Source organism: Pseudonaja textilis, chromosome 2 (assembly GCF_049901715.1).
Source record: "Pseudonaja textilis isolate UNSWEBS1 chromosome 2, rPseTex1.2, whole genome shotgun sequence".
Lineage (NCBI taxonomy): Eukaryota > Metazoa > Chordata > Lepidosauria > Squamata > Elapidae > Pseudonaja > Pseudonaja textilis.
The window spans coordinates 190,080,669-190,094,097 of NC_141991.1; the positions used below are offsets into that span (position 1 = coordinate 190,080,669).

At 36.7% G+C, this 13,429-nt stretch overlaps 1 protein-coding gene across 3 annotated transcripts in view; it reads left to right on the plus strand.

The window, feature by feature from the left end:
• Nucleotides 1-12,448, plus strand: part of GLIS3 (GLIS family zinc finger 3) — a 146,868-nt gene extending 134,420 nt beyond the window's left edge. For all 3 annotated transcript variants that reach the window (XM_026703749.2, XM_087926683.1, XM_087926682.1), the window contains 3 exons: nucleotides 505-647; nucleotides 8,371-8,553; nucleotides 9,929-12,448. In XM_026703749.2, coding sequence (XP_026559534.1) covers nucleotides 505-647; nucleotides 8,371-8,553; nucleotides 9,929-10,053 — 451 coding nt within the window. In that variant the 3' untranslated portion in view covers nucleotides 10,054-12,448. The remainder of the gene's footprint in view (nucleotides 1-504; nucleotides 648-8,370; nucleotides 8,554-9,928) is intronic.
• The last annotated feature ends 981 nt before the right edge of the window (nucleotides 12,449-13,429 follow it).

The following is a 13,429-nucleotide window of genomic DNA, read 5'->3' on the forward strand; positions in this document are numbered from 1 at the left end:
AGGGCAGTGAAGAAATAGATGAGTTTTTCCTGAGGATTTCACTCTTCTCGGCCATGTTTGCAAAACCAACATTGGTTTATAGGGAAAGCTTCACAGCCTCCATTTCCCCTTGTGCTCTACTCTACCAAAAATGGTGTGACTTTTTCTTCCTTCTCAGTAGTTTCCCATGGGGCCAATCAATTCCACCATGTAATATTTGGAAGAGAAGGTAAATATCCAACCATTTTAAACATGTGCCTTTTAAAATACAATTACCCTTATTAAATAGAATGAAAAGTCTTAGTTTCTTTTCTCTGAGGCACTGTATACTAATATTTAAGAACTTAGCACTTTTAAAAAATATTTTTTCCACACTGTGACCCTGGGAGAATATATTAAATACTTTAAATAAATATTACCTTTTGAGCAAGACATCTAACTACCACTTTGTAGTGTATTCTTTCTTAATATCTCAGGGTTTCAGTTTCTGTTCCTTTCTCTCCCCCCCCCCCCTTATTGTATAAGCCCTGGGAGAATTCTTCCCACTCCTTTCATGCAGAAAAGAACATCACAGCCTTCAACCACCCAGCAATTTGGAGAAGCGCATTTGAAGACGAATGGTTCGTTGAGCAATCCTCCTTTCCAGCCAAACAGCATCCAAATCCAAGGTAAGACAGAAAGCTACCTTGATACCTTCTGTTATTCCTAGTGAGGAGATAAAATGAAAATTGGTTCCTTCCCTGAAGTACCACAAGGTATAAGATGTCAAAGGAATCACTGTAGGCCTCTGAATGCTCCAGATGTATATTTGCATTGCAACCAATTTTTTTTTTAAAAAGCTAACAAAATCAAGTGAAGGTAAAAACATAACTTCTGGAAGATTTCATTTTTTCCCCCGGGCATTTTGTTTTGGAATGGTTGGAAACATTAAACATTTTTGAAGGACGGACTTTTCCTTTGGAGGGAGAGGGTGGGATCAGCCTTTCACTTCCCCTTTCTTCCAGGCTGTATTTTGTCTTCTTTTGGAGTACAGGAAGTCCTCGAATTACAATCGCCATTGAGATCAAAATTTCCTTTGCTAAGCAAGGCGGTTGTTAAGTGAGTCTTGCCTGATTTTACAACCTTTTTTGCCATGGTTTTTAAAGCAAATTGCTGCAGTTCAGTGAACTGAATCGTGCAGTCATTAAGGAAGTCTGGCTTCTCCCATTGAGTTTTCTTGTTGAGAAGGTCACAAATGGTGATATGGCCCTGAGACACTAAGACCATTGTAAATACAAGCCAGATGTCAAAGTTTGAATTTTGATCACATGACTATGGGGAGCTGCCACTCTCTGGTAGCTCTGATGGCATCTCCCCTGTGATTGTGTGTTCACACTCCAAGAGATGTCTTCCAAGTGACAGCAAAGAACAGACGAAGCATCTCCCCTTGCCTTCTCCGGAAGAGAAAGGGACTTAAGCCCTGAATTAAGATATAGAGCAGCTGTAGGAGATTGCAGACAGTCTTGTTTCTCCAGACTCCAGATCTAACATATTCACTGAAAGAGGCCAATCTTCATTACTAATCTTTAAACAGGATGTGTGGGAAATAGTCTTAAGAAGTACTTGAAACGCTGATTTATTCACAGTGTCAGGCTAGTCTTTAAATATACACAGGTGTTTCAGTAAAATTATAAAGGTGTTTCAGTAAAATTATAAAAAGAATGTATGTTTGTGCAGTGGGGGGGAGGAAGAGTAGTCTACATGTGAAATGTGGAGTGAATGTTGAAGCAGTACACATTGAAGTCTCTGGATAAGGAACACCATTTTTCCGAAATGGAGCATAGTTACCCAACCAGAATGAAACCTGAAAGCGTTCTCCAGTTCAGATTTGATTTTAATGTATACAATCTGATAAGTGGCATGGCAAGCTAATGCAATTCCACTCTCTGGGTGAAGAAAGGAAGAAACTCATTGTTTAAAAATGGTAAAACCAACTTTACCTAATGTCATGCAATATAGTCTTCTAAAACACAAATGTGTTGGGAGATAATCAGGGGTGGGATCCGACAGGGTTAACTACTGGTTCGGTGATTTATGATGTGCTTCCCTGCAGGCTGTGTGCCCGTGTGTAAATCTTCGTCAGCTTGCTGCCTGGACAGCTGAGCAGCGCTGCGCGCAGGGAAGCAGCGTTTGAAAAAGCACTTTTTTCCTGCTTTTTCAACCGTAGCTGTGCCTTGCACAACAGCTGAGGTTGAAAAAGCAGGAAATAAAGGTCAGTTAAGAGCCTGGACGGGCGGGTGGGCCAAAACAGCAGCAGACATAGAACCGGTTCTGTGTCTGCTGCTCTTCAGAGCTACCGGTGCTACAGAGCTGGACAGAATCCCACCCTGGAGATAATCCATTTATTTCACTCACTAAAAAAACCCAATTTGTATTACAAGTTGATTTTGTTCTGTCAAGTATAAGCCATTGCCAGTTCAGATCCTGGGAATTCCTTCGGAATGTTCCCAGGTAAAAGCAATAATGATGAAGTTTTCCAGGAAATGAATTTTCTAGAAAAAATAATTCATAGGGTTAGTTACTGAGGTTAGTCCCAGAGAAGGAGAGGGTTTAGAGGGAATGAAAGTTGTCGACATACTTCAGTTTTCAAGGGAAACTTCCTTCATTAAATCCACCTTTGGTAATGCCCCAAGACTACAATATACTGGAGATGAGTATATTCTGTTTTTCCTTTCAGCTGAGAGTTTCAGAAGGAAATGCAAATGTTTATGGAGTCAGTAGTTAGAATTTGCCCAATAATTGTTTCAAACAAATTGGATATTTTCAACTAAACAAAGCTTTAAACTAGAAAGGATGAAGATTCTTGCTGGATTTGTCTGTCTCTCTGTTTATGTATGTGTGAGTGGATGACTGAGCATTTGTGTTTCTTAAAACTGCAATTCATTTTCTACCCCTATTTCCAGAATTAGCTGGATTTTTGTCTTCCCAGATTTCTTTTTTCAAATTGCCAAATTGTTTTCTCTATCTCCAGTTCTCTCCCCCTCCAGAAAACAGGGGTCCTCTACTTCTAGATAGATTTTACCTATAGTAAACATCTGTCTAGACAGTGAAAAAATATCCTTTCGTGACTAATCACTACAAAATGATCAGCTTAAATCAAGGGTGAATTTCTCCTTCCTGAACAAATCAAAAATTACAGTTCTCTTGCATATCCCTTGAATGTCTTTGTTTTTCTATCCTCCATGAAATCTCTTTTATGAAATCAGACACCAATTGCAGCGACTGACATTTGAATGCAATTATTTTATTATTAGAAGTGTGTATGTAGGATAATTGAAGCAAGAAAAAGGTTAATACGCTTTTTATTCTTTCCAACCCAAAGACATGTACGAAAATTATGTAAAGAGGGTCAGGACTCCATCTGTCTGTCAGCAGCATAATGCTCCAAAGCGGAACGGAAGAGGACCTCTTAATAGCAGCTCTTCTGTGGGTCATAGGCAGCCTGTCCTGAGCTTCCCAATGTGCACATTATGCACACGCACGTACAGACAAAACACATTTCTTAGTTCCCCAGAAGAAATTGCAGACTCCTTGTATTGCTATGGCTGGTAAAGAGGTCGAAATGAATTCCAGAAGCCATACTTTGCACAAATTCTCCACCTTGGTTTGCTATAGAGTAATATAATAAATGCTAAAATTATATTCCTCAGATTTGAGTTGTACTCTCCCAGAAATATTCAGCTGCTTCATTGTTTGGTTGCTCTGCTTTTGTTAGGTCAACGTTTTTCTTAGCATAGAAGACTCCTAATTCAATATAAGCTTCCTTGAAGTTGATTCTGAGTAAACATCACAAGATTGCATTTGAAGTAGAATAACTTTCCTTAATGATACCTAGTTTCTGAAGAAGAAAAACTATTTAGGAAATAATGGTGAATAATCCTGTATCCAATTGCTGAATATTCTACAGCTTTTGTAAAATACATATATATAGCTAAATACACTTTAAAGTATTTAAAACAGAATATTTTAGTCATCATAATGCATAACACACACAGAGAGAGAAATATCCCAGATTTTAAACAAGAATATATTGTTACCCAAAACATGGGGATTGGGTAAAAATAAAAATAGTGTGTATGCTTTTGTACCTTATTGTGTTTTCTTTCTCTCTCCCTTCCTCCTTTCCCCTCATTAATGTGCTTATGACTAGATACTGAGATGTACTACTTGTATATGTGCAAAATGAACAAGATACAAGACTAATCAAACCCATGGAAGGATAGGTTAGGTATTTGTTAAATGTATATCCCACATTGTTGCCAACAGTTTGAGAGTGTGATTTCCATATCAAAATATGCATCTAGGGTCAAGATAACATTGTACCAATATAAGAGGCATTAATGGCTATGTAATGCTAGAACCTGGTATACCACCGTGGAGAAAGTGACATTAGTCAAACTTTAAGCAAATTACAAAACATGAAAATTGTTTCTCAGGAAGATTATATTTTGGTCAAAGTTCTGGAAGCCAACTGCAGCTTAAACAATGACTCCCAATGACAAAATCAGGAAGACTCTTAAACACTGAATTTGAGCCTCTGCCAAATGAGCCTGTTGAGGTCTTTTCCCAAAGCTATGTGAGGCCTAGATGGGGAGGAACTAAATCGGGCTCAATCCTATTTGTGGAAATGAGGGTCTCCTGGAACTGAGGTTTTTCCGTCTCTATTCTTGTACAGCACTTCCCCATTTAAGAGTGGTGAGGAATCTCAGGGTCCTCGGACACACACCTCCTTCTGACAGAGCAGGTACCAGTTAGTAGCCAAGGGGGACTTAGCACAGGTCTATCTGGTGCGCCCCTTCCTGCAGCAGCAAGCCCTTATGCCCCAGTCTCCTCAACGCTCAACTGCTACAAGGAGCTGCACATGAAGTTGTCCATGGCAACCATTCAGAAGCCTGAGATGGTCCAGAACACAGCTTGGGCAATGATGAGTTTGCCTTGATATGCCCAAGAGAGATGCTCCTCCTGCAGGGTTGCATGTGCGTTTATGGATGTCTTTTTATGGTTTATTGTCAGCTGCCCTACTCTTTGGTGATACCTAACTGGAATTTGAAAAAAAAAAAAAGTTTAACTCTGATGAGATTCCCAATTTCTGGGTCTTAAATTAAACTATCTCTGCCTTTGTTTGTAATCTGCTTCTGTTTCTTTTTTTTTTTTTTACATTTTCCTATACACTTCCTCTGATGCCCATGCTATGTTAAGTTTCATTGCAATAATCAGGAAGTATAGAACAGGCTACACTTGAATTCTGGCTTGTCATTAGACTGGGAACTATGATTTAGCATGCAATGAAACGCAGACCAAACCAATTATTCCACCTTCTTGGGATGTGGCTGGTTTTTTTCAGAATCCGAAGTGAGAACAGGTTTAGGAGACATTGCATCTCTAGTAATGAGGTCATTTTCACCATTATAGAAGTCAAGAGAAGAGATCAACTTTTGCAAAGGTCAACGTAGCTGTTCTCTCTGCTTCCCTTCTATTCCACTGCAGCAGCAAGGGCCAACAATTTCCCAGCTGGTATAATCTCTATTTCCCAACCTAGCTCTTATTCACTTGATATAGCATGGTACATGATGGCATTTACTTAAGGATTTTCTTTTTCTGGCTTGCTAAGCATGATATTTGCTTGTACACTTTATATACACATTATTCTTGCATCACAAGGCATCTGAAGTTTATATTGGTAAATGGAAACCTGGCTACTGATTGTTCCCAAGTATTTTTAAACATTTTCGTTTGTTCTTTTACCCGTGGAAGACTTTTCAGTACAACGTTCCCAAAGTGTGCTCTGCAGTAGAAGATAGCTTAGAAATAAGTTTAAGTAAAAATGCTTGGTGTTACAAGTTTTGAGTTCCTTCACACTTGACTATTTTGTTATTGACAAAAGAACAGAGTGAATCCATTCTTGCCTGTCAATTCTTCTTCCTAACAACATCCTTAAGGGTTAAATGAAAGAATAACTCCACTAGATCCAGTATTATGCAGTATGAGAAAGGCAAGTATGTTGATTAGAATGTATGTTCTTTCAAATATAGATACTATATTTGAATAAAAACTTTGAAGCATTGTCCTTTGATATGGATGGTCCCCAACTAATATTAGAGAATATTCACAGAATTGTATATGCACTCAGCTACAATACATTCTATGGCTTTATCTGACTGCATGATTCTCATTCTTTCTCTCATTCATTCGCTCTCTCTGTCTCTCTCTCTCTCTCTCTGTCTTTCTCTCACACACACAGACTGCATTTATGTTTCTTTTCAATCTGAAAATAATTGATTTTTGACTGCAGCGCTTAGGGAAACAAGCCTATTTTTCATCTAAAAAATTAAATAAAGTTTTATTTTGATATTTATGACATAGAGTTTCCTTGTAGCATCACTCATGCCTGCAACTGGGTTTTGCCTTCTAAAGTAGGTAACATAATGGCATGAAATAAATGTTTTACAAGGATGAGTTTAAATGGGTGATTATTTAAAAAAAGCAAGTAAACCTCTATCTTATCTAATACAGTAATGATGTTAGTTCTTTAAATAAGGGAAATACCATAACAGAAAACTTGGTATTCTTAGGATGTGAAGTGTTTTCGAGAGGTGACTTTCAAATGTATCATCCTCTTCTAAAAAAAAAAACAACAAGTGGAAACCTTCTGAAGTTTAATTTAATATTAAAGGGACATTAATTCTGACAAAATGCATAAATTACATTGTCCTTAGAAGGTTGCTGTGAAGTAACAGAGTAGGCCTCAGCGCATACGTTCCTAGTTTTACTGGCTGTTGTCTTATTAGTTGCTACTGTCAGCATTCCAAGTAACAACCTCCAGAGAAAAAGTCTGAGAATATCATCTTCCCAAAGATCCATTTTTAAAGAGATGTTATATTGGCACATCTGGGGAAAACCCAAATCTGAAAATTCCTGGTTTTCCCTAGCCCAAAGAAAACCCAAAATCCAACCCCTACACCCAATAGTTCATCACATGGTCCAATCATTACTTTGTTCCAACTGGAGACTGTCCCCAGTCACTCCCATCCAGGTGCAGAGTAACATGTCCATGACTTTCTGAGAAAGGAATGTTGTTGTGGCAAATCTTCCACTGGTCCTTGAAATTCTCCTCTCGAATTCCCAGGCACTGAATGTGGCAGCTCAAAACCCTCAAAGAAAAATGACTTACAAGCTGACAGCTGCATTCTGAATCTTTTTTCCCCTCTTCTCTGACTTGACTTTGTTGTCTGCTGACATTTCCATGCAATAGATTCTTTAAGAGAAGAATATCAAGATAATAGAAACTATTATCAGGAAGGCATGAAAAAGGCCAGCCAAGATACAAAATAGTTTTTAGGGGAAAGGGTTAAGAAATCATGACCATAACTCTTCTCTTTTCCCAAGCAATCTCCAGATATTTTTCCCCATGAAATCTGAAGTCTACTAAACAAAAATCTGTGAAATACGTGTTTACTAGACGTATAGTAACCATGCTGTTCAAATTTACAATTGAGTCATAGTGGTACCTGAAGATGGTCGATCATGAACTAAGCTGGGAATGGGCAAGACTCATCCCCAAATTAGGCCTTTCCAAGTACTTTTCTTGAATCCCAAATGATCCAGTAATAAAATGTATTTATGCAAGATCACCAAAGGTTTTTTAAAAAATAAGTAATTGAGCAATCCCTTCAGCTCCCCAAATAATAATGTAAATTATGAATATGTGATTATACTTAGTGAGACATTCTTTCTGAATTGCTAATTTCCAAGTACATTTAAGGTTATAAATATTACAGTCGTATTTTTAGTATTTTAATGCACACACATATCTGCACATCCCAAAGGTGCATTTTATTCATGCTGTTCAGAAAAGTTATTAGGAATAACACTAAATATATTCTCTTTGCTCAGCAGTATTTTCAGAAACTTCAGACACCAAAGTCCAACCTTGTGCTAAACTTGTTTTTTTTCCCTGTAAGTTTGGTTAATTGACTGGAAGGCAATCAATTAGTTTGATTTCATTTCACAGAACAACGTTGAATTAGAAGAACATAAAAGAAGCTGTGCTGAAGTAGCCAAATTCTATTGCTTTCCATAGAGCATGCCATATTTCAGTCCTAGCCACCTGATAATAAGGAAAAGATTTAAGTTTCAAAGATTAAACTAAATCTAAAATTAATGTGATTTATTTTTATGTACAATTCTCATGAAAATAGCAAGATAATTAATTGCTATGATGGCACATGAATTAGGCCCTAGTAAAGATTTAAAAGTAGCAGGGAATAGTGTGCTTGAAAATGTAAAGTCAAATGAATACATTGGTTTTAATAGAAATGCATTATTTAAGCAACCTTGTTACCTTCTATTTAGGTGTTTATGGGCAACTACAGACTTTCTGCTCCCCTCATTATACTGACAATCAGAGAAATATACAACACATTGGAGCTTGTAATGTGGTCCCTCCTTTTGAAGATTGTTTGGTACCGACATCTATGGGTCAGGCGGGTTTTGATGTTTTCCATAAAGCATTTTCAGCACATTCTGGTATTACAGGTATGACAATTACAATATTGTGATACTATTATTTAAAATAAGTACATGTTCTCTTATACATTAGTGGTTCCATAAAGAATTCCTGGAGATAGGTGTGATGAAATTACGAATTGACTTTTTCCCCCCAAATTTGAAACTCAGGTCATAACAAGATATACAACTACCCAGCTCCAGAACCTTCCATCATTTGAAGTGTGATTCAGTTTTAGTTGAGAACAAAATCACTTCTCACATTATTTTAACTTGTAGAATATTGCTTTATTTCCATATTTATATCTTATCATTTATATCTGAAATGGAAATAATACACTTACATTGAATAGATCATAGTTTATATTCTAAACTTTGAACATTATTTCATTTCCTATAATTCGATGTCATCCTATAGGAACTTTATAACTAGCAAAGTGACGCTCGAGATTCTTGAAGCCTTATAGATTTTAAACCAGATTCCTGTCTTAAACTGTAAACATTATGATGGAAAATAAATAAATCAGAGGCTAGATGAAAATTTCTATTTGCACTTTCATTACATCACACCACCTGGTATCCTCTCTTCTGATTTTTAAAAAGGCATCCAGCAGACAAAAGACAGCCTCCGTATTTTAAGATTGATCCCAGATGCATAATGTTCATGAATGGACTCAGTCACCATCAAACATCAAGTAGTAGGGATATTTATGAAAACCAATAGAAAAAGATTCTTGATAAATTCTACAAATTAATAACTAAGTACCTTGATTCTGTATTTACATTTAATATTTCTAATGTTTATTCTTATGTCTTACCTCTGTAAGATAAATTGGTTTTATCACTACTATGGAAGCATTAATTGAGGCTGACCGAGAATAGCTTTCTTAAAATCACACATTCAGTTCAGGGCAGGGTATTCTGAAAGCATAGTGTTCTAGTGTCACTCTCTGTCACAGTCACTTGCAATTTTCTCTTCACAGTTTTATCTATTAATGATGAAACATATGTGTATTAACTTTAATAATGGCCTTTCCTAGTGTTCTCAAGACTTTCATAGGGTCACAGGCAAATACAGGAAATTTTAATAGTTAACAATAGATCTCCAATTTGCTAAATAGAGAAGGAGTAGGTACAGAGAAAAGTAAACATCAGTTCAAGTTAGAACAGAAAGCAGAGACTTCGGTGCCTCGATCCCTGTCCTATCCCTGTTTCAAATTGCTGACAAAACACTTTCCTTCAGCATGCTCAGTTCTGACAGTGTTTCGTCTCTTAACATCCCTTTCTCTCCTAACACAGATATGCCTAAGGAATTCCACAATTGCTTGCTGCCCTTTTTTTCTGCCTAAAATCAGTTTTCCAGGTTAAGTTGGACTAATGTCTAAATATCTTCATTTTTCTCCAGTGTATGATTTCCCAATGGCCTTTGGTGACTCATTGCGCAGTGGGATGGAAGATGCAAGTTTCCTCCATATAAATGCTGTGGATCGTTGTCCTAGTCAACTGTCTTCACTTTATATGGAAGGCTGAGGATGCATAGCTCTGCATATCATCTCAACCCTTCAGCCTATTACGGATCGTCTTCCGTTGGTCTCTGAAACGACTTGCTCAAGAAATAAAGAAAAACATCCCCAGAAAGATTCACAGCTGCAGCTAATACAAGGTGTTGCAAGATGTTGGTTAACATGTATTTGCCAAATGTGAGCAATTGCTTTTAATTTGGCCTTTTCTGTTGCATAACCATTTCCAAAAGAGAATGATTACTGCACTGCTTAGTATAATTTTAAATGAATTGTTGGAATTTTTAAAACTCTCTTGGAGTAATTCTAAAAACGGTCGACAGTAAACTTCTCCCCAAAGCAGATTTCTAAAATAAAGAACCTGTCTTGCAGTGCTTTGAAATCTGAGCACGTAATCTCACAGGATGGAGAGTAAAAAGGGAATGTATTTTTTGTGACATGATGTTGGCGACAGCAATACAATTTGAGCTTCTTTTCAGCATCCAGTATTAACCGTTAGCTTAAAGAGATGTGTTGGCGATTTTTTTTTTTTTTAGCCATGCTCACCTGAAGAGAATTTATTCTGCTGGATTTATATGCATTATAATTTAACGTTTATGTTTTATGTGATGATGGATTCTCCATAGAAAATTTTAAAATGCAGACGTACAGATTTAGAATAGATATTCTCCATTAATGCTAGCAGATCATTAATGTCATTTTGGTAACTTTCACAATGTTTGATATGCATGTGAGAAAGATAAGAGCGGTGATCTGAATTAGTGCTGTGTTGCAGGGAGAGGAAAGCCAATTTTCCCCTCCCTATCGGTCCTCCCACTGAGACTGAGTTTATCTTTCCTATCTGCTATGCTAATTGTACCACTCAAGTGGAGAACCAAATACAGGAAAAGAAATTGGGAAGAAACTGAGGATTTCCACTGAAGAAGGGGAGAAGGATCAAATATCTCCTCCCCGTTTTGAAGTTCTAATCAAAAACATATCAACCTAGCGTGTCATTTCAGATCTTTGAGGAGGTCAAGCATAGTTAACATTCAGAAATTTTGTACATCTGTGAGAGATCTTTCGTACTTTATTCATCATGCATTTTAAAAGTCATTTTTCCCACATTAATATTGCACATACTGTATGCTAGTATGGGGAGTTTTTTTCCCTACTTTTTGTCCTCTTTTTGCTAAAAGCAGTTAGCACATCAGGTATTAACTCCATTGCAAAGGCTTTTGTGTTGTTTTTGAATGGCTATAAATATGTTTAGAAAGTGAAATGTGGATTTGCCTTTTAAGGTATGGTCTTTGTCATAGATCCAGTGACTTATAACTCAAACAGCAGCCTTTTTTGTTCATTGTTTACTTGTGGCTTGTTCAGTTATACTGTGGCCAACTCATTCGAAGAATTTCTCACTATGCATTTGTCTTTGGTAATGACCTGTTACCACTAAAGAAAAAAAAAATCTACTATCATCTAAATTGGGGTACCCAATCCCCAGGCCGTGAACCAATACTGGTCTGTGGCCCCTTAGGAACCGATCCATGCATCTGCACACATGCGGGATGTAGGTAGTGCATGAAACCATCCTCCCCTTCCCCTCCCCCTCCCATGGAAAATTTGTTATCCACAGAACTGGTCCCCATGGTCAAAAAGGTTGAGGACCACTGCTCTAAACTCTTGGAAGAAATTGATGGTTCTTTGGAAGCTTGAAAATAAGCAAGCTTTCTTTTCTGGGCTGGCTGGGATGGGACTGCCCATCTATTCTTCAAAAGCATTTATATCCATGGTAGGGAAAACTATACACTGGAGTTAATATAAATGCCACCTTTTTAGTACTGTTTAATACTATTATTACAAAACTTATTTTAAAAAAAATATTGTGTTTATTGCCCATGTTTTGAATGTGCCATTTCATAGTAACTTGCTTGTTTTGTAATTTGTAAAACCAGCACTTTTTATGTGTATTTGTATTTAAAAATGCAGATAAAATCAAAGAAATGAGTTTTAAAGTTAACAGGTATTTGAACACAAAGTAAAGTGTCTTGTATAATGTTGTTAATGCAAAGCACTTTGGGAAGAGAAGAAGGTATATGCGAATGTGTTTTCTATCAATCTTAGAATTTTTGTACATATTTTTATATGCTCCTTTATAGAGAGTTGAATTTCTTATACCATGTTGTACATTTGGCTGATTTTGCTATAGTTGGTGTCTATTTGTTTTATATCATATTCCCTAAAAAAAATTAGTGTGACCTTTTCTATTAATATGTATGTTTTGTGATTGGTTATGATTAATTTTCATATAATGGTAAGTTATTTTTTGCCTTGTTTTATGAAGTCTTTTTTTAATATGAAAGGTGAAATGAAGGGTTTGTGCACATAATAAACACAATAAAATAAAACTGAAAACGTGTAACACACCAATCAGACTCCAAAACCTTATTTCAAGAGCTGGGTTAAAAATAAAACTTACCTGACCATTATATTTCATCACAGGGATTGGTCATGGGTTTAGCTCATTTATATAATTAAAGAAAGACAAAGGAAAATGGAAAGAAAGGAAAGATGTGATACCTGGGTGCTCTCTGAACTTGGTTGTGTTCTTGCAGACGTTTCATTATACCCAACTAGGTAACATCATTAATGTTAGAAGGGAGTGGGGTTTGCACTCTATTTTTATACCCTATTCTCTTCTAGCACTGATAAGGTAACCCAGTTGGGCAATGAAACATCTACAAGAAAGCAATCAGGCTCAGAGAGCACAAGGACTCCACACTTTGACCCTGAGCTATAAATATTCTCTTCTGTTGCTCTATGTGGTGTGTTTGGGGGCAAGCATTAGGGTCATCTGATAATAACTATAAAATCCAAATGAAGAGGAAGAACTCACAAGAAGAAGAAAAGAATACTTTTAAAAGTAATTTTCACTTTGGAAAACTATGTTCAGAAAGTATAATGGTGTATTGCAATGTTTAATTTTTGTGCGCATAAACATACATATAGATGAGTAAATTTTAATGCTATCGTCAGGTGATTATTATCTACGTATCAGAAAGAAGAGAGAGAGAGAGAATTTTTTTGTCTCACGCATGATCTTCATGACAGAATGAAGTATTGGACTATTAAAATTTTCTTCTAAGGTCATGTTTTAAACAATAACTAATATTGCCTAAGACAAAACTTCCTGGAATGCAGAAAGCTTCTTTATCATTATCAGGACAAAGCACAATAGAAAACACCTCACGAGACACTCCTCAGTTGTTTCTCATGTGGGTCTGAACCCATGCCTGGAGATGGTCTTGGCTTTCCTGTATCTTGAGCCTTTCTACTTAGAGGTAAACCTCCTTGTTACCAAGAAGGGTAAGTTTCGGAAAGGATGAAGAAACCTACCAAAATAGATG